This window comes from Bos grunniens, chromosome 15 (genome assembly GCF_055505025.1).
Source record: "Bos grunniens cultivar Pamir isolate PY7600 chromosome 15, Bosgru_T2T1.0, whole genome shotgun sequence".
Classification (NCBI taxonomy): domain Eukaryota; kingdom Metazoa; phylum Chordata; class Mammalia; order Artiodactyla; family Bovidae; genus Bos; species Bos grunniens.
The window spans coordinates 43,394,150-43,413,751 of NC_141179.1; the positions used below are offsets into that span (position 1 = coordinate 43,394,150).

Sequence of the window (19,602 nt, forward strand, 5' to 3'; positions counted from 1 at the left end):
ATTTTTTAGTGGCACTCTTTGCTGTGCTGTCCATTTCATTGTGCTTATAATATTTATAAACAAGTGCTGAAATTTCATTTAACAGACACTCAGTTCATCTTTTTGTGTGACTGTTTATTTGTTAATCAAATAAGCTTTTTATTTGTTAATCAAATCTTCTGCTTTTATTATATTTACATTTTCCCTATTGTTAATTTAATTTTTAAAATTAACCTGTTCTTCTCTTATGCAATTTGCTCTGATGTTTGCTGCTATGTACATTTCATTCCTCCTTCCTTCTTTAATCTTACCTACCAGTGCATGGGTACAGAGATAAATGTTTTACTCAGTCCAATCCCAAATCTTCAGCTAAGGGAAGAGTCCATAATCAAGGTACTGTATTATTTGTCATGATGTATCACTGTTTTTAACCATCTTCATATGAAGGCATATGTGTTACAAGTGACTTTTTTCACATTCGTTTGTCAAATTGTATTCTTTATTCTCATCCACATTCTGAATTTCCTCTGTGACTTCATTTACCAAAAAATTAACACTTGCCATAGTATCTAAGAAACCTTATAGGTTGTAATAGGTTCATCCATATTAAGCAGAAAGTATGAAACCTTTTCTTGAGAACTGGTCTTTCTGACCCTATAGATGCTTATAAAGAGAGAAACAGATGTGACATTATCATGGTGACTTCTGGTCACCTAGAAACATGGCTTGATTTAATATTTGTCAAAGATTAAAGCTTCTCAAAGAGCCTTTCCAAATCTAAAGAAAGCTCTTTAGGGAAGCAGTTGCAGTGCTGTGTACCCCTGTGACTCCATCACCAGCCTGACACCACAGTCCATGGGCATTTCTAAGGACCTCTGTAAAATTCGAGCTGTATTATATCCCTTTGTGTTTAAATATTTAATATTTGATAGTCTAACTTGCATATAAAATGCTTGATTTTTCTAATTAATTAAGGTCAACTTACGAGATTCTTCCTAGTAGCTTAGCTTCATCTTTCCCTTGAAGACATCTGCCCCTTTATTTAAAACTGTCCCTCTTAAATAAAGCCTCCTAAGAGTGAAATGCGCATTACTAAATTTATAACTTTTCACTGTTTTTCCTGGATACTGGGGAAAAAAAGATAAAAATATAATCTTTACTGACTTAAAATTACATCATTTTGGCATGATGTGCAAATATTAATTCTAAATCCAGCCTCAAATTTTAGTGGGTTTAGTAAAGCTCTGATTTATTTCTTCATGTGGAATTCTTATTGAACTGACTAAAGCAGAAGAATGTTTCTTACTTCTTTCTTGAAGCCATGAGGAATTTACTTCCATGTTCTCTTCCCTAGGCATCATTATTGCCTCCTGCCCACATTTTTTTTTTCCTAGAGTCAGTGTACTCTATTTATGATCTCAGTATGTAAATACTGAATTTACATCAGTATGCAAAAATAGAATTGACTTGGGTGATTTCTTAGGTTCCTCGGAGCCAAATGATTTTTGAAATGCTGTGTTGAATAATGCTTATATGATGCAGATGACCAATATGATATGTGATTACTTAGATGAATTAATTTGCTATTACCTCTAAAATTGTACCCGCAGAGCATGCATCTTTTTCCCTATCCAATGGCATTCTCACATCAGATTATCTCACTCAACTGTTTTGACTTTTGTGAAGGTGTTTGGGCAAGTCTTCGCTCTAGCACTCGCCTGATCAGCTCTCCAACATCCTTCATTGATGTTGGCGCCCGGCTGGCAGGCAAGGATCACTCGACCTCCTTCAGTAACAGCACTTACCTGCAAAACCAGCTCTTGAAACGTCAAGCAACCCTTTACATATTTGGTGAGAAGTCACAGCTAAGGGTAAGATTTCTTTTTCTCACTTAGAAACTTCATGGATACAGGAAGGCAGCTTCTAAAACTCATTTCATAAACCAATTTTCCTAGAATTTTTTTTTTTCCAGCTTGGATTCTTAACCTAGAGTTAATAATCTCAAAAAAATTAGCTCATGAATATGTTTACATATGTATGTCTGCCTGTACTTAAGTAGGAGATACATATGCATATACTCACATGCATATTTTACCCATGAAAAAAGTGTTTATAATCATTTTCTTTTTTCTTTTATTGAAGTATAGTTGATTACAATGTTGTTAACTCCTATTTTACAGCAAAGTAATTTGGTTACACATAATGTATACATTCTTTTTTTAATATTCTTTTCCATTATGGTTTATCATAAGATACTTTTTTAAATTGGAGGATAATTGCTTGGGGCTTCCCTGGTGACTCAGATGATAAAGAATCCACCTGCAATGCAGGAGACCCAGGTTCAATCCCTATGTTGGGAGGATCCCCTGGAGGGCATGGCAACCCACTGCAGTATTCTTGCCTGGAGAAGCCCCATGGACAGTGGAGCCTGGCAGGCTACAGTCCACAGGGTCATAAAGAGTCAAACATGACTGAGCCACTAAGCTCAGCACATACATATATACATTCTTTTTTTAATATTCTTTTCCATTATGGTTTATCATAGGATATTTTTAATTGGAGGATAATTGCTTTACAATGTTGAGTTAGTTTCTGCTGTACAACACCATGAATCAGATATAAGCATATACATATTCTTTCCCTCTTGAGCCTCCCTGCGCCCCTCTAGGTCACCATAGAGCACCACGCTGATGTCCCCATTACACACAGCTTCCCGCTAGCTAGCTGTTTTTCACGTGGTAGTGTATATATGTCGATCCTCCTCTCTCAATTCATCCTCCTTCTCCTTCCCCGCTGTGTCCACAAGCCCATTCTCTATGTCTGTCTCTATTCCTGTCCTGCAAACAGGTTCTTCAGAAACATTTTCTAGATGGATATATATGCATTAATATACAATATTTTACTCTTTCTGACTTACTTCGCACTGTATGACAGAGTCTGGGTTCATCCACATCACTACAAATGACCCAATTTTGTTCCTTTTAGTGGCTGAGTAATATTCTTTATTGTTAATTATTCTTTATTTATTAATTATTCTTTATTATATTCTTTATTGTTAATGGGTAAAGAACTTGTAGTACATAATCATTTTGAAAATCAGCGTAAACATCAAGACTATTAGGGAGTATACATTTAAAAAAAGAAGAAAGAAGTCTATTCAGGCTGTGGTTTTCCACTCTCTCAGTTCAGCTTCCAGAATCTGTGCCCATGGCAAAACAGATGTTTCTGTTCTTTGTAAACCTATTGATAAAGCATAGGAAGGAAGAAGAGTGGAAAGAGGAGTATGGCACTGCATATGGAAGCAAGGGAAGGCCAAGGTTGTACTTCTTAGGTTACATTTTTTAAGATTCCTCAAGGCTATATACAGAGACACATGTCCTCTAAGACATGTCAGAAAATGTAAAATATTAATTAGCTGCTAATCAACTTTATTCTTACTTTTCAGTTATTATGCTAAAGAGCTTCACTGTGCTCAAGTCCTCTAAATTGTAAAGACAGTCTCTATCTCCAAAAGCAACATTAATTCTTCTGGATTTAATGTTTTGCAATTCACACATTACAAAATAAATTTCATCATTACTGACAGGTGTGTGGGAAATAAAAAGTGCTTGTTAATTAAGAAATCCTCTCAAGTTTAGTCCAGGGCTGCAGTGAGCACTGGACAATCTAGGCAGACCTTCAGTTGAACTGAAGAATGGAGGCTGCGAGCAGGATCCCTCAGGCTTGGTCCAAAGGACGCCAGAGCCTGAGTCAGCTCCTCTGTGGCAATCTGGCTGGCACTTCTCCCGCTGCCTGGACTGCCGTAGTCACTTAGTCTCCAGGCTTTAGGGTAGAATGAAACTGCTGGGTAATGTTCAGTTTTTAAATATGCACATGTGTCTTCTGATACAGCAGGTAATCTTATGTCCAGAAAATAACTGGGACACTTTTCAACAGTAGCCCAGGGAGGCCTGCACAGCCTCTTTGGCACCAGTGTCTTTCCCAGAGCACAGACTTCTCACACTTAAGCACACTGCTTATTTATTTATGATCTGAGTCACTCCCCAAGGTTTGTCTCCTGAATGCACATCTCTACCATTCCCTTTGCACATCAGTCTTCAGATAAGCTGTGTGATCAGGCATATACAAGTAAGAAAGACTGGCCAAATAGACCCTTCCTCCTTTCTTCCCTCCCTTCTCTCTTTCATCAATACAATATTATATTTAAAAAGCATAATTCCATAATCCTAAACATAATTTATGGCACATTAGTTATGAGCATTTTCGTGTGTTCCATTCACGTGTTTTTATTGAACTCCGTCTGTAGACTGGGTGCATGCGTTTGATGTGTGCCTCAGTCTAGGCAGCACAGTGCTGCCTGGTTACAGCTCCACACCTTCTTCTCCCAGCAAAAGCAAACACAGGAAACCAATAAGTGAGAGTGACTTACTCTAAATAATCTGGAATTGGCTTTATTTACCATTTTTAATTCATATACTTTTAATATCTTGGTGACAAATTCCTTATAATCTAACAGTGTGTCTCAACACTATGGTTGATAACTCCTGCTTTATAAGGTAAGTATGAAAGTGTTATTCTGTCAGTCATGTCCAACTCTTTGTGACCCCATGGACTATAGCCCGCCAGGCTCCTCTCTCTTTGGAATTCTTCAAGTAAGAATACTGGAGTGGGTTGCCATTCCCTTCCTTCTCCAAGGATCAAACCTGGGTCTCCTGCATCGCAGGCAGATTATTTAATTATTTAATCTTCCCTGGTCTGAGCCACCAGGGAAGCCTCTTAAGGTAAGTATACCTACCTCAAGTGTAGATGGGAAATAGAAAAGAATCTAGTTGTCCTGAAAAATAAACTATTTTTTATGTATTAGAAGTTGTTTTTTTGTACTTAATATAACACACCATTGTAAATCAATTTAGTATACTTCAATAAAAAGTTTAAAAAATAGATAACAAAAAAAGACCTGCCGTACAGCACAGGGAACTTACTCAGGAATATAAATGTTCAAACATCTTGGTAAATATATCTGGATTATAATAAATGTTTTGAATTGTATATAACTTTTAAAGTAAAGCAAAAAAAAAAAGGTTAAAAAAACTTGACAATGTGACTGAAATTTTTACACATAGATGATAAATCCAAAATATCCAACAATTTGGAAAATTATCCAATGATTGAAATAATTATGAAGTCTATTATATTATACAACATGGAAACATGTTATGACTTGAGATAAAGAATCTAGCAGTATGAGAACAAGAGTTCCTTTCTGTTTTTCTTTATCATCTATATGTAAAATCATAGTAGCATACAGCTTTTTTATTTTTATTTTTTATTGAGATACAATACAATCCACTAGAGGATTTTTCCTACATTTTAGATTATTTCTTTAGGGTAGCTCCCTAAACATGGAATTACTAAGACAAAGAAACTTATTTTCTTAATATATGTTGGAAATGCTCTTTAAAGGAAAAAAAAAAAACTTGGGAATTTTTGCTTTTTATTTGGAAACTTTTATAGGCCTTTTAAAAACACTCTAACCAGTATAAAACATGAAATGGACCCTATATGTAATCTTTGGCAGCAATTTTGCTTAGTTGTGATAAAATACAAATAACATAAAATTTACTGTCTTAACATACACACTTTAGTGGTGCTAATCACATTCACGTTATTGTATAGTCAGTCTTCAGAAAACAGATGATCCAGTTTCGAGTAATTTGGGCAGGATATGAAGAAAGTGAAAAGAACATGAGAAAATTCATTCATTCTTTGCCATAAGAAGCTGGAGAACTTTTAAATCTTCAGAAGTAGGCAACTAGATTATCAGAATAAACTATTACAGTGAGCCATCAATTTAGCGTTCTTTAGTTAATATTGAAAACTCACCTGGAAAAACTCCATGTGGATTAAAAGTACAAAAATTCCATATGAATTTTTGTTTGAGTAAAAGTACTCAAATAAATATAGATTGAAATATATGTCATATTGAGTGGGAAAAATTGTCCAAAAGTTAGAAATCAACAAAGCCTCTCATGTTTTACTGTATATCATTTTTTTTATTATTGGCTTTAAAAGAATAACTACAATATTAGTAGTCTTAGGACAGTGAGACAGTGAGTTCTATTTCCTTCTCCATGTTTATCTCTGTTTTTTTCATTTTCACAGTGGCTGTGTTGTACTTGCATAATAAGAAACAAATGTGTATGTCTATAAACTTTAAGTTGTAGAGCTTTGGAGCCTCAATAGCATATTACCTTTTAATTGTAATGCACATCTTAGGGAGATTTAGTTTACAGTTTGGGATTAGTCATGCGTCATTGGTTCCTCTTTAGACTTCCAGGTTCATGGCCTTATAAGAAAGTGAAAGTCACTCAGTCGTGTTCGACTCTTTGCGACCCCGTGGACTGTAGCTTGTCACGCTTCCCTGTCCATGGGATTTTCCAGGCAAGAGTACTGGAGTGGGTTGCCATTTCCTTCTCCAGAGGATCTTCCTGACCCAGGGATCAAACCCGGGTCTCCCACATTGTAGGCAGACACTTTACCGTCTGAGCCACCAGGGAAGTCCTCATGGTTTTTTAAGTGACTTCTATTTGGTGCTATAAGCTCCAGCAAATAAATTCCAGTCTACAAGTAGCCTCTTCAAGTTTCAGAGTGAGAAGTCAAGTCAAACCACTACATCTTACTGAATATCTCTTTCCAGCAATACTGACGCATTAGCCACATAAGACTGACCTTCTTGACCCATTGCAGCCCCTGCAGCTCCTTGGCCTCAACTGACTATATATTATTAAGTATTTCCCTGTTGAGAACATTGTTCTTTTACCTGTTACACTTCATCTGCTTAATTCTCTGCATCTTCATCCACAGAACTTCAAGTTAGAATTTGCTTTAAATTGTGAGTTTGTTCCTGTTGAGTATCATGACATCCGACAAGTGAAAGCCAGTTTCAAAAAGCTGATGAGGGCTTGTGTTCCAAGTGCCATTCCTACTGACTCAGAAGTGACCTTCCTAAGAGCCCTGGGAGACTCTGAGTGGTTCCCACAGGTAATATTTGGAGCAGCTTGTTTTCTAACTCAAGGAAAGAGAGTCCCAAGGGGATATACAAAATTGATATTTGAGGAAAAGGATATTGTATTCCCCACTCCCTGACACTCTCTCCCCTTCTCGTGTGTCCTCTGTAAAGGCCTTTCAGTGCCAGGGCACCACGTGATGCAGGAGGTGCAGGGCTGGAATTCTTCATCCTGGGTTTTTCTCTGTTACTGAAATTTGGTCTCCATAGGATGCTAAGAAAGATTATTTTTAGGTGGAAACTTTTTGATACGTAACAAATTTAATCAACATGTATTTATAAGGCTTCTGGTCTGTCATTGTCAATGGTGATAACCCAGGACAGTACGTGACTTCTATGTGGCTCCAAGGGCCTTTTCCTTTCTCACTTTCTTTTTGTCTCTACCTGTTCCATCTCTCTGGATTTTGGATTCATCCCCCAAACAGCCCATCAAAGGCACACTGGATGCCCTGAAGCCTTCTTAAGGTTTAGAAAAAACCACTTATCCTTCCCTCAGCTAAGTCAGTCTTGTGATGTTTTCAATTGAACTCCTATCGAGAAATTAAGGAAATAGGTATGCCAGCACATAACCCACATGTCTTCCAAACCACAGAAAGAACAGTATTTATGACATGCATGTTTCAGACACTGATGCAGACATTTGGCCAAGAGCCTCTCTGCAGTACAGCCTTGTCTTGAGGCCCCTCGTGCTTGTTCATTACTCCTTCTCCCCCCACAGGAGTGCACATCCCCTCTCTCCCTTGTCTACATCAACCTCCAAGTCTCCGACCTCTTTTTTCCCCCCCTTCCTCGCTTGAGGAGGAAAATGGATTGTTTCCAAAAGTACATGGGACTAAAAAGGGGGGAAAAAAAAAAAGCCAGAAAATGATGTAAGTACCCAGGGCAGTGACTATTCTCAAGGTACTTAAACTCCAGGAAAACAGCCACATATATACTTAGCTATAAATCTGTATGAGACTGTGTTAATTACTGTTAAGGCAATTCAGGATACTTTGAAGTAGCCATGGAAGCTGAGCAATCAGTACTCCCTTCTGTTCCTAAGCTATGAGCCCCAGCCCCAAAATGTTCCCACCACTGAACCTATCCATCTGTTTCTGCTATTTTGCATTCTACTCCTTACTTCATGGTGGATCCATATCAGAAATGAGTGACTAAAAACAATGGAAAACATTGTCCCACTTGGGATATTGGCAATTTAAAAGTTAACTTAGAGCAAATGCTAACTAAGCCCAGGAGAATTCAGGCCTGCTAATAGTTGTGTTATAGGAACTTTTGGGTGAGGAGCTTCCCGTTCCTGGAGGGGACACGTGCCTTGTTCCTGTTTCTAAAATAGCCTACCTCTTTAAAATATGTTGGTGGGGGTGTTTAAATTCCAAGTTGGATTCATTCTCCAAATTATGTCATGAGGCTTAAAAAATTTTTTTTAAATCAGAATGTTACACATTTAGTTTTGAGATCTATATGCTCTGCTCACAACCAAATTGTTCATTAGGGACTTTGAGTCAGTTGGCTTGCCTCAAAAAGCTGAGCACAAATGCAAGTTTTCTTCTCATTTAATACACAGTACAAATACTTAAGTGTACAATTCACATTTGATAGAAGCAAAATCTTCTATAATTTCTCTAGGGAGATGCATTTTATATATATTCTGTAATATTTTTCTTTCTCCTAAGATTTTTGGTATGGATATTTTGTCTAGTATGAGGTTTTTAAAATTTTAAAAGTGTACAGTTCAGTTAAAATGAAAAAAGTGAAAAATACTTTTTAGTATATTTACAAAGTTGTGCAGCCCTCTGAGATAAAACATACTACATCATATAATAAGAAATTTTAAATCCAATAACTGTATTGCAAGGGCCACTTAAAACCTGTCTTTGCCACTCCATAGAATTATAATAGCTCTTTGGCTTTGAGGGGAATCTTAGGAGCTCAATTTATTTCATTATGTATCACTTGAACACATTGTTTTAAATTGTGTCATTGTTTAATCTTAATTTTGATGAAGAGTTTTAATTGTTTAAAATTTATATGGTTCTTTGTTGTTGAAGTATTTTATCCCTAACTTGTTTGATTATCTAAGGTTGATGGCAGGTGTGTCTGTCCTTGGTGCTCAGAAAGCACTTGGTCTAAATGTGGCCTCTGTTCCTTTTTCTTAGCTTCATAGGATACTGCAGCTGGCTGTGGTTGTTTCAGAAGTACTTGAGAATGGTTCCTCAGTTTTGGTGTGTTTGGAAGAAGGCTGGGACATCACTGCACAAGTAAATTATTAAACCATATTTTCTGATGGTTGTATATTTCTATTTCAATTGAATTATTTTAAAATTCTGCAGGTGAATCTTTTGTATAATGACTAATGTGTTTATGGGCAGAGAAGGTACTCTGTTAAACACCGCCTGGTATTCATCAAAAAGCTCTGTGCCAGGAGTTCCTAGGCCCTCCATAGCCTGAGCGCGCTGACTCAGGTCATCAGGCTCCACAGAGCATCACCTCAGAGGTACCATGCAAGCGTGACCAGCCGTGTAGTTCACAGACCATCTTTCTTGCGTTTTGTCAGTTCTTTCTCTGGTTCTGTTAGCCCCTTCTTTACTCACGCCAAAGTATGAGTATGATCCACAGGAAAACGTTAGTCTACATCTCCCAGAAGGTGTAGGTTTGAATTGAGCCTCTCACCTTGTTGATTAACCTAGGAGAAAGCCACAGTCAGCAAACTGGCCAGACAAGGATTAAATTCTTAATTCTCTGTAGAAAAATGTAACCAAAATGAATTTGAGTCTTACTTTTTAATGGAAAGCTTGTAGAATTAATACAGTTAGTTGTCCTGGACAGGTTAGTGAACAAATTTGCCATCCAGATACTTTGCTTGTAGAGTAAGCGGTCATCAAAATGAAGTGCTTTGTCTTAGCAATAGGAACTTTTCGGGACTGAAAGTAATGAAGTATCCAACCTGCTTGTGCCCTAGGTGACCTCCCTGGTTCAGTTACTCAGTGATCCCTTTTATAGGACGCTTGAAGGCTTCCGGATGCTGGTCGAAAAAGAGTGGCTCTCTTTTGGTCATAAATTCAGTCAGCGGAGCAGCTTGACCCTCAGCTGTCAGGGCAGTGGTTTCACTCCGGTCTTCCTACAATTCTTAGATTGTGTACACCAGGTAAGTAGAGCAAGTTTAAATCAACTAGATACGAAAGAAAGAACAGAAGTAGCATTTATTGAGTATTGCATTGCTGTGCCAGGCATCTTTATGTCACAACTCTGATGGACTCAGCCATAGACCTGAAGAAATCTCAGCAGTAGATTTCTGGAAATGGAAGAGAAAAAGAACTAGTTGGTTTCTTCTTTTTTAGTTTTTGTTTATTTATTTATGGCTGTGCTGGGTTTTCATTGCTGCACAGGCTTTCTCTGGTTGCAACAAGCAGGGGCTATTCTCTAGTTACGGCGAGCAGCCTTCTCATTGCAGTGGCTTCTCGTGTTGCAAGCCTGTGTTCTAGAGTGCTAGGGCCTCAGTAGCTGCAGCACACAGGCTTCATTACCCTGAAGCATGTGGAATCTTCCCAGACCAGGGATCAAACCCACGTCCCGTTCATTGGCAGGCGAATTCTTAATCACTGAACTGCCAGGGAAGTTCAAACTAGTTGGTTTCTGAAATTAAGACAGCTGAGCTGGTTGTTGAGCTTGATCCCAAGTGAAGGGGTTATTCTTGTTTAGTCACTAAGTCATGTCCTACTCTTTTGCAACCCCATGGACGATAGCCTTCCAGGCTCCTCCGTCCATGGGATTTCCCAGGCAAGAATACTGGAGTGGGTTGCCAATTTCTTCTCCAGGGATTTCCCAACCTGGGGATCAAACCCACATCTCCTGCATGGCAGGTGGGTTCTTTACCACTGAGCCACCAGGGAAGCCCCAAGTGAAGGGATCAGCACTCTAAATTACCACCTACCAAGAAGAGGAACAAACTTGGACTTATTCTCTAAGAAGATCTGGTCTAGTGTAGAATAGCAAAAATCTCTAGATGATGGTGGGGCTTGAAATCCTACACGTGATCTTCCCAGTTGGGGAAAACCCTACCTCGTGCCTGAGAATTTAGGAGAGGTAGAGCCTAACCCTTGAGAAAGAATTCGGGCCTGACCAGGCAAGCCTCTGGGGTTGAAAACAATGGCTGAGTTCCACTGGGTGACATAATCATCACTAATCAAAGAGCCAGACAGAAACAAAGGTATGTAATGCAGTCAAATCCAGTGGAACAGGGAGATGTGCATGTTCGGCTCCCTCCTACCTTCGTCTCAGGATTGGGCTTGAGAACTGGATGGCACTGAGTTTGCAGGTTGAAGGTGTTGGCGCCAGTGGCTAAATTGGCCTGGGAAGAACAAGGTTCATGCTTTCAGCTGTGTTTCATCAACAGTGAATGGGTTCTGACATGTCACACATATTTGTCAAAATGGTGAACCTCTTTGAAATTGAAATACCTTGGCCTCAAGTATGTATTGAAAGGAAAAGTAAAAATATTTTTAGGAACCAGTTTTGGAACTAGGTCATCTTATGTATGGTTGTGTTTTGATTTGTATTCTATTAATCACTTCACCAGCTTTATCAATTCACTTTATATTTTTAAAAATTTATTTAAAGTGTATAATTCAGTAGTTTTTAGTATGTTCATAGACTTGTACAACTACCACAAGCAATTTCAGATTGTTTTATCACCCGATAAACAAACTCCATACACATTAGCAGTGACTTGTACACCACCTCCACCTGGATGCCATTCCCAGCATACACACACACTGGAGGTTGTGTTTTTGATTGCTCCACAGCTTTTTAAAGACCTACTGAATAATTTTAATTGATTTGAGCAGCATCTGGAGAAGCTGGCCGCAAGGTTGAGCTTATGCTTTTAAACTCTTTGTAGCAAATGATCTATTTGCTTCCTGTTGGAATATTAGCCTTTTGATTTGGATTCCTTTCAGCAAATAGATGAAGGAGAAGTGTGAAGCCCATTGTCTGTGAAACAGAAAACTTAACTGAGACCACGAGATGTGCAGGCATCTCTTCTCACTTCTGGACAGGTGAAGGCATACACGTTCTTCATGAAACACTTAACTCACACTTACTATGCTAACCGAGTGCACCAGGCTGTTTCCTGCCTCCCACCCCCTTGCAGTCATTGCTAATACTTCTTGACCACTTACTATTATGCCAGGCACTGTTCTCAGCACTACATTTCATGATTCTTTCTAGGTAATCCTTGAACCTTTTCGAGGCCTCTGCTTTTGTGTTCTAACAAACCATCTACAGACTTCCTTGATAGCATCTATACACTAGCATCCATCTATTAATAAATGCATATTGCCTTCTACTGAGAATTCTTGGGAGCAGGGTCTGTATCATATTAGTCTTCATATCCCTAATATCTAATTATAATTTCAATCTCTGGAGTGTAGTACACCCTCAGTACATAAGTACAACGAATGAATACATGAAAATTGGAATGACCACCTGGTTCAGCCTTATTCAGGCCCTCGTTACCCTTCATCAGGACCATCTCAGATATCCTAAGTACAATTGCTAGTAAAATCTTCTGAATGCTCAGATATGATACTGTTATCCTCTTTTACAAAAATCTTTAAAGCAGACAGAAACTTTCAGTGGCTCTGTGTCATAAAGAATTACTCACAACCAACTTGAATATAATACTGTCAAAAATCACTTGAAAGGTTTTTAAGGCTCCTTACTGGATGTCTGTGTTGTCTCAGTAAGTACTCTCAACCAGTTTTACCCCTGCATTGAAATAATATCACTGTTTATTCACTTGAATACTAGATGAAGCAACTGTCTTTTAATGTCTTTGGCATATAAAAATGTGTATCTTTAACAATTAAAGTCACAGTCTTCATAATGTGGTGTTCACACTTAAAGAACATGTAGGGATTAAAAAAGCACAATAGAAAAAAAATCAATAAAACCAAGTGCTGGTTCTTTGAAAGGGTAAACAAAATCGACAAACTTCTGGCCTGGCTCACCAAAAAGAGAGAAAACCCCTCAAAAAAAACAAAATAAGAAATGAAAAAGGAGAAATCTCAGCTGATACCACAGAAATACAAAGACCATAAGCGAATACTATGAACAATTATATGCCAACAAATTTGACAAGCTAAGAAAAAAATGAACAACTTCTAGAAACATTGTTGTTGTTTTTAGTCACTAAGTCTTGTCTGACTCATTTTGCAACCCCATGGACTGTAGCCCACCAGGCTCCCCTGTCCATGGGGTTTCCCAGGCAAGAATACTGAAGTGGGTTGCCACTTCCTTCTCCAGGAGATCTTTTTGACCTAGGGATCAAACCTGTGTCTCCTGTATTCTTTACCATAGACCCACCAGGGAAGCCCTCTAGAAGCATAAAACTCACCAAAATTGAATCAAGAAGAAATAGATAATTTGAACAGAATGGTCACTAGAAGTGAAAGAACCTGTAATTAAAAAAAAAAAAAAACTCCCTACATACAAAAGTCTAGGACAAGATGGCTTCACAGGTGAATTCTACCAAATATACAAAAAACTTATACTGATTTCTTCTGAAACTCTTACAAAAGTTTGAAGAGGAGGGAACAGTCCCAAAGACATTATGTGAAGCCACCATTAGTTACCCTGATACCACTAAAAAAGAAAATTACAGGTCAATATCTTTGGTGAATATAGATGTAGAAATTCTCAACAAATGTTAGCAAACTGGATCCAACAACACAGAGAAAAAAAGATGATACACCTTCTTCATTTGAGATTCATCCCAAGCTTACAAAAATGGTTCAACATATGCAAATCAGTGTGACGCATCACATTACAAAGACAATCAAAAACCACATGATCATCTCAGTAGATGCAGAGAAACCATTTGGCAAAATTCAACATCCATTCATGATAAAAACTTTTACTGAAGTGAGTTACAGTGGACATATCGCAACATAATAAAAGCTATTTATGACAAACCCATAGCCAATATAATACTCAACAGTGAAAAGCTAAAATCTGGAACAAGGATGCCCACTCACACTCTTATTCAACATAGTATTGGAAGTCCTAGCCACAGCAATCATACAAGAAAAATAAAAGGTATCCAAATTGAAAGGAAGAGGTAAAATTGTCACTATATGCAGATGATGTGGTACTATGTATAGAAAACACTACAGACACCATACAAAAACTACTAGATCTAATAAATTCAGCAAAGTAGCAGGATACAAGACTAACATTCAGAAATTGGTTGTATTTCTTTACACTAACAATAAATATCAGAAAGGTAGTGTAAAAAATAATTTTTTAAACTGCACCCCCTCAAAAAAAAAAAAAAATACTAGGAATTAACCAAAGGAGATGAAAGACTTATACACTGAGAACTGTAAAATATTAATAAAGGAAATTTAAAGAGGCTTCACAGAAATAGAAAGATATCCTGTGCTCTTGAATTGGAAGAATTAATATTGTTTAAATGGCAGTACTACTCAAAGCAATCTACAAAAGTAATACAATCCCTATCAAATTACCCATGACATTTTTCACAGAACTAGAATAAGTAATCCTAAAATTTGTGTGGAATCATAAAAGATCTAGAATTGCCAAAGTAATTCTGAGGGGAAAAAGACAAAGTAGGAAGCCTAACTGTCTCAGATTTCAGATAATACTACAAAGCTACATTAATAAAAATTGTGATATTGGTACAAAAACAGACATATAGATCAATGGAATAGAATAGAGAGCCCAGGAATAAATCCACACACCTACCTACCGTCAGTTAATCTTTGACAAAGGAAGCACGCTGCATGTAAATCAGTGGAGTTAGAACACACCCTTATACCATACACAAAAATAAACTCAAAATGGCTTAAAGATTTAACCATAACACCATAAAAATCCTAGAAGAGAGCATTGACAAAACATTCTCTGACATAAACTGTACTGTTGTTTTCTTAGGTCAGTCTCTCAAGTCAATAGAAATAAAAATAAACAAATGCGACCTAATCAAACTTACAAGCTTTTGCACAGCAAAGGAAACCATAAAAAAAAAAAAAAAGGCAGGGGGGAGGGCAACCTACTGAATGGGAGAAAATATTTGCAATGATGTGAACAACAGGGTTTAATCTCCACAATATACAAACAGCTCATATGACTCAACAACAAAAATAAACAGCCCAATGGAAAAATGGGCAGAAGACTTTAATAGACATATTTCTTCAAAGAAGATATACAGATGGCCAGTAGGCACATGAAAAGATGCTCAACATTGCTAATCATTAGAGAAATGCAAATCAAAACTGAAATGAGATAACCACCTTCACCCATCACACCAGCCACCATTAAAGTCCCCAAATGACAAATGGTGGCGAGGGTGTGGAGAAAAGGGGACTTTCCTGCACTGTTGGTGGAAGTGCAAGTTGGTGCAGCCACTGTGGAAACAATGTAGAAGTTCATCAGAAACCTAAAACCAGAATTAGCATATGATCAGTAATCCCACTTCTGGGCATATACCTGGGCAAAACTATAATTCAAGAAGATACATGCACCCCTAAATTCATAGCAGCACAATCCACAATAGCCAGGACATGGAAACAACCTAAATGTGAATGGATAGGAGTTGGTGATGGACAGGGAGGCCTGGCGTGCTGCGATTCATGGGGTCGCAAAGAGTCGGACACGACTGAGCGACTGATCTGATCTGAAAGATGTGGTTCATACATACAATGAAATACTACTTAGCCATAAAAAAGAATGAAATAATGCCATTTACAGCAACATGGATGCAACTAGAGATTATACTAAGCATGTCAGCAAGAGAAAGACAGGTACCATGTGGTGTCACTTATGTGTGAAATCTGAAATACGGCACAAATGAGCTTATCTACAAGACAGAAATAGACTCAGTCATAGAAATAAAACTTGCGGTTGCAAGGAAGGTGTGGGGAGGAAGAAGGGTAGATTGAGAGTTTGGAATTGGTCAGTGCAAACTATTACATTTAGAATGAATAAATGGCAAAGTCCTATCGTATATAGCACAGGAAACTATATTCAGTCTCCCAGGATAAAACGTAATGGAAAAGGATATTTTTAAAAATATACTTCAATGAGAGGAGTGGCAGGTAAAGTCACTCATGCAGACTTTTTAAAATAAGAATTAAAGTGAACCCATGTCAAGTTTTGGGGGGTTGTTTTGTTTGTTTTTTTTTTTGGCCACACTACACAGCTTGCAGGAATCTTAGTCCCCTGACCAGGGGTGAACCCAGGCCCTCAGCACTGACAGTGCAGAGTCCTAACCACTGAGCCACCAGGGCATTCCCCCATCAAGCTTTTCTTACATAAGAATTACACTGAGAATAGGCCGTTTGTTTATAAGCTTCTTTAAGATATTATCCATAGGTATTTGAAAATATCCATATTTTTGTTTTCACATTTTTATCCTAAAATTAATTTTTTTCAGCTAAAATGAAAGTTTGTAATGGTTCCTTTTTTGCAACATGTTGAAGTGACATCCTCAGATTTCACAGCATGAAATAAAGTTTAAAATAAGTAAGTTTAGGGACTTCCCTGGTGGCCCAGTGGCTAAAACTCTGCATTCACAATGCAGGGGGCCTGGGTTCTATCCCTGGTTGGGGAACTAGATCCCACATGCCACAACTAAGACCCAATGCAGCCAAATAAATATTTAAAAATAAAATAAGTAAATTTAACTTCTGCTTCCACAGTAAGGGATTAAGACTCTAAAGACAGCTCTCCCCCGCCCCCACCACCAAAGCATAATTGTAAACTTAGACATGGGGAAAGGAAACATTTCAACAAATGGTAATGGAATAACTGGATATCTGTATAGAAAACTATGAACCCCGAATTCTTACATCATTCACAGAAATTTGCCTGAAATGGATCATTGACCTAAATTGCTAAAGGAAATTTTTCAAGTAGAAAATAAATGATAAAAGAAGGAATCTTGGGATATCAGGAAGGAAAAAAAGAACAACAAAGTAAAATGTGGGTAAAGAATTGATGCTTTTGAACTGTGGTGTTGGAGAAGACTCTTGAGAGTCCCTTGGACTTCAAGGAGATCCAACCAGTCCATTTTGAAGATCAGCCCTGGGATTTCTTTGGAGGGGATGATGCTGAAGCTGAAACTCCAGTGCTTTGGCCACCTCATGCGAAGAGTTGACTCACTGGAAAAGACTCTGATGCTGGGAGGGATTGGGGGCAGGAGGAGAAGGGGACGACAGAGGATGAGATGGCTGGATGGCATCACTGACTCAATGGATGTGAGTCTGAGTGAACTCTGGGGGTTGGTGATGGACAGGGAGGCCTGGCGTGCTGCAATTCATGGGGTCGCAAAGAGTCGGACACGACTGAGTGACTGAACTGAACTGAAACACAATATACTTTTCTCTTGAGTTCCCTAAGTTATTCTTGAAGCAAAAATTATAACACTATTTGATGTTCCCAATATAGGTAGAGGAAATAGTTAAGGCAACTGGAAATGGAGGAGCACAAAGGGATGTGAAGGCAAGTAAGGTTTCTACACTTCACTGAAGCTGGTAAAATACCAACACCGGTTGACCATAACAGTATATGTAGTGTAATATCTAGAACAACCACTACAAAAGCTATATAAGGATATACTCTCAAAAACACTATAGAAAAGTCAAAATGGAATTCTAAAAAATGTTCAAGTAATCCATATAAGGCAGGAAAATAAACAAAGGGAAAAAAAATATAGAACTGAAGACAAAACGTAAAGTGACAGACTTCAGCCTTAACACATCAATAATTGCATTAAATGGAGACAGTCTAAACATAACATGACCTAACACATGCTTTTTATAGGAAACTCAGCTCAAATATGAAAGTATCATTATAGAAGTTTTATTTATAATAGCCAGAAATTGCAGGGGAGAGGGGACGAAATGTCTTAAAATAGGTAAATGGCTAAACAGACTGTGGTACATCCACACCACAGAATACTGCTCAGCAATAAAAAGGGGTGAGCTGCTGATAACAGGCAACAATATGAATGGATCTCAAGAGCATGATGTTGAGTAAGCAGTCTCAAATGGTCACACACTATGATTCCGTTAGCATAACATTTTCAAAAATGACAAAATTATAGAGATTAATTATTGATTGTGAGGGTGTGGAGATAGTGGGGAGAAGAGAATAGGTATGACTATAAAAGGGTATCATGAAAAACCATTATCCATCAGCTGGTGAACAGATGAACTGAGTCTGGTATATGCTCACAGTGGAATATTAATCAGCAAGCAAAGGGAATGAAATAATACAACATGGACGTGTCAAAAGCATGGTCCATGAAAAAAGAAATCTCATCACAAGGAGAATTTGGTTTTCTTCTTATTTTCTCTGTATGAGATGGTAGATGTGAGCTAAATACATTGTGGTGATCATTTCATGATGTATCTAAGTCAAACAACCACGCTCTGTGCCTTAAACCTTTACAGTGATGTGTACCAACTATTTCTCATTAAAACCAGGGAGAAAAATAGGTTAAAAAGACTACGGACTACACACTCTTATTCTTAGAGGATATCCTACAAAAGGCAAAATAGTGGTTGAAAAATAGATCGGTGGTCGCCTGGAACCGGCGGTCAGGGCAGGGAGTCAGCTCCCAAAGGGCATGAGCAAGCTTCAGAGGGTGAGGGAACTATTCTGCATCCTCATCGTGGTGGCGGTTACACCACCACAATTACACAAACGTGTGACCAAAACGAGTCAACCTGTATGCTTAAAATAGGAAAATTTTACTATATTTAAAGTGTACTTCAATGAACCTGAAAAAAAAATATTTTAAATAGTAACTCCAACCTGTCAGTAAACTGGAGTTCTAAAAAAAGACAACAACTGCTCTCTAGTTTCTCTAAAGAAAAACTTGGCCAGTGGGATACCCAGAGCAATCTTATAAACCTGGCTGCCTGCTTTCTGGAAGTTCGGCAGGAAATAGGCCCAGGGAAATCCCAGTGAAGTATGCAGGTTTTTACTTTTTCCATACATTGTCAGTCTCATCATTAATATACTTGTGCACAGGTGTCCCCAAGTCCAGAACTTACCAAGTTTGGTTTTTCAAGACAACAAACCTCTAGTCTCTTGCCTGCAAGAAGGTAGTCACATGACTTCATGGGGTAGGAAAGGACCCTGGAAGTCTTGGCACTGCCTCTCTAGACTTACAACTGTTCTTATTTTTAGCCCCGATTTCACCCCTTTATGGACTTTCCTGGTGGCTCAGACAGTAAGAATCTGCCTGCAATGCAGGAGACCCGGGTTCAATCCCTGGATCAGGAAGATCTCCTGGAGAAGGGAATGACAACCCTCTCCAGTATTCTTGCCTGGAGAATTCCGTGGAAAAAGGAGCCTCGTGAGCTACAATCCATGGGGTAGCAAAGAGTCCAACACGACTGAGCAACCCCATAAAGGGGGTAACACTTACCCCTTTATAGCACTTGGGCTTCTGAGACTTTTTGGGTTTACAGAGCAAACTCTTACTTTTCAAATCATTTTCATCCTACAGGCATTCTAGTATAGCTTCT

General features: G+C 38.2%; 1 protein-coding gene and 1 long non-coding RNA gene across 9 annotated transcripts in view; one reads left to right on the forward strand and one right to left on the reverse strand.

The window, feature by feature from the left end:
* Nucleotides 1-19,602, forward strand: part of SBF2 (SET binding factor 2) — a 499,142-nt gene that overhangs the window by 455,228 nt on the left and 24,312 nt on the right. For 5 of the 7 annotated variants that reach the window (XM_086340089.1, XM_086340087.1, XM_086340088.1 and 2 more), the window contains 4 exons: nucleotides 1,666-1,850; nucleotides 6,844-7,020; nucleotides 9,202-9,303; nucleotides 10,005-10,190. In XM_086340089.1, coding sequence (XP_086196215.1) covers nucleotides 1,666-1,850; nucleotides 6,844-7,020; nucleotides 9,202-9,303; nucleotides 10,005-10,190 — 650 coding nt within the window. Of the gene's footprint in view, nucleotides 1-1,665; nucleotides 1,851-6,843; nucleotides 7,021-7,763; nucleotides 8,279-9,201; nucleotides 9,304-10,004; nucleotides 10,191-19,602 lie in introns of those variants that run through there. The other 2 variants (XM_086340093.1, XM_086340094.1) reach the window with 1 other exon arrangement.
* Nucleotides 3,086-19,602, reverse strand: part of LOC147357750 (uncharacterized) — a 64,790-nt gene continuing 48,273 nt past the window's right edge. Inside the window, exons 2-5 of one of the 2 annotated variants that reach the window (XR_015142080.1) lie at nucleotides 11,313-11,393; nucleotides 9,823-10,337; nucleotides 9,637-9,728; nucleotides 3,086-3,219 (exon numbers count right to left, since the gene is read on the reverse strand). This is a non-coding gene — a long non-coding RNA (uncharacterized LOC147357750). Of the gene's footprint in view, nucleotides 3,220-9,302; nucleotides 9,729-9,822; nucleotides 10,338-11,312; nucleotides 11,394-19,602 lie in introns of those variants that run through there. The other variant, XR_015142079.1, reaches the window with a different exon arrangement.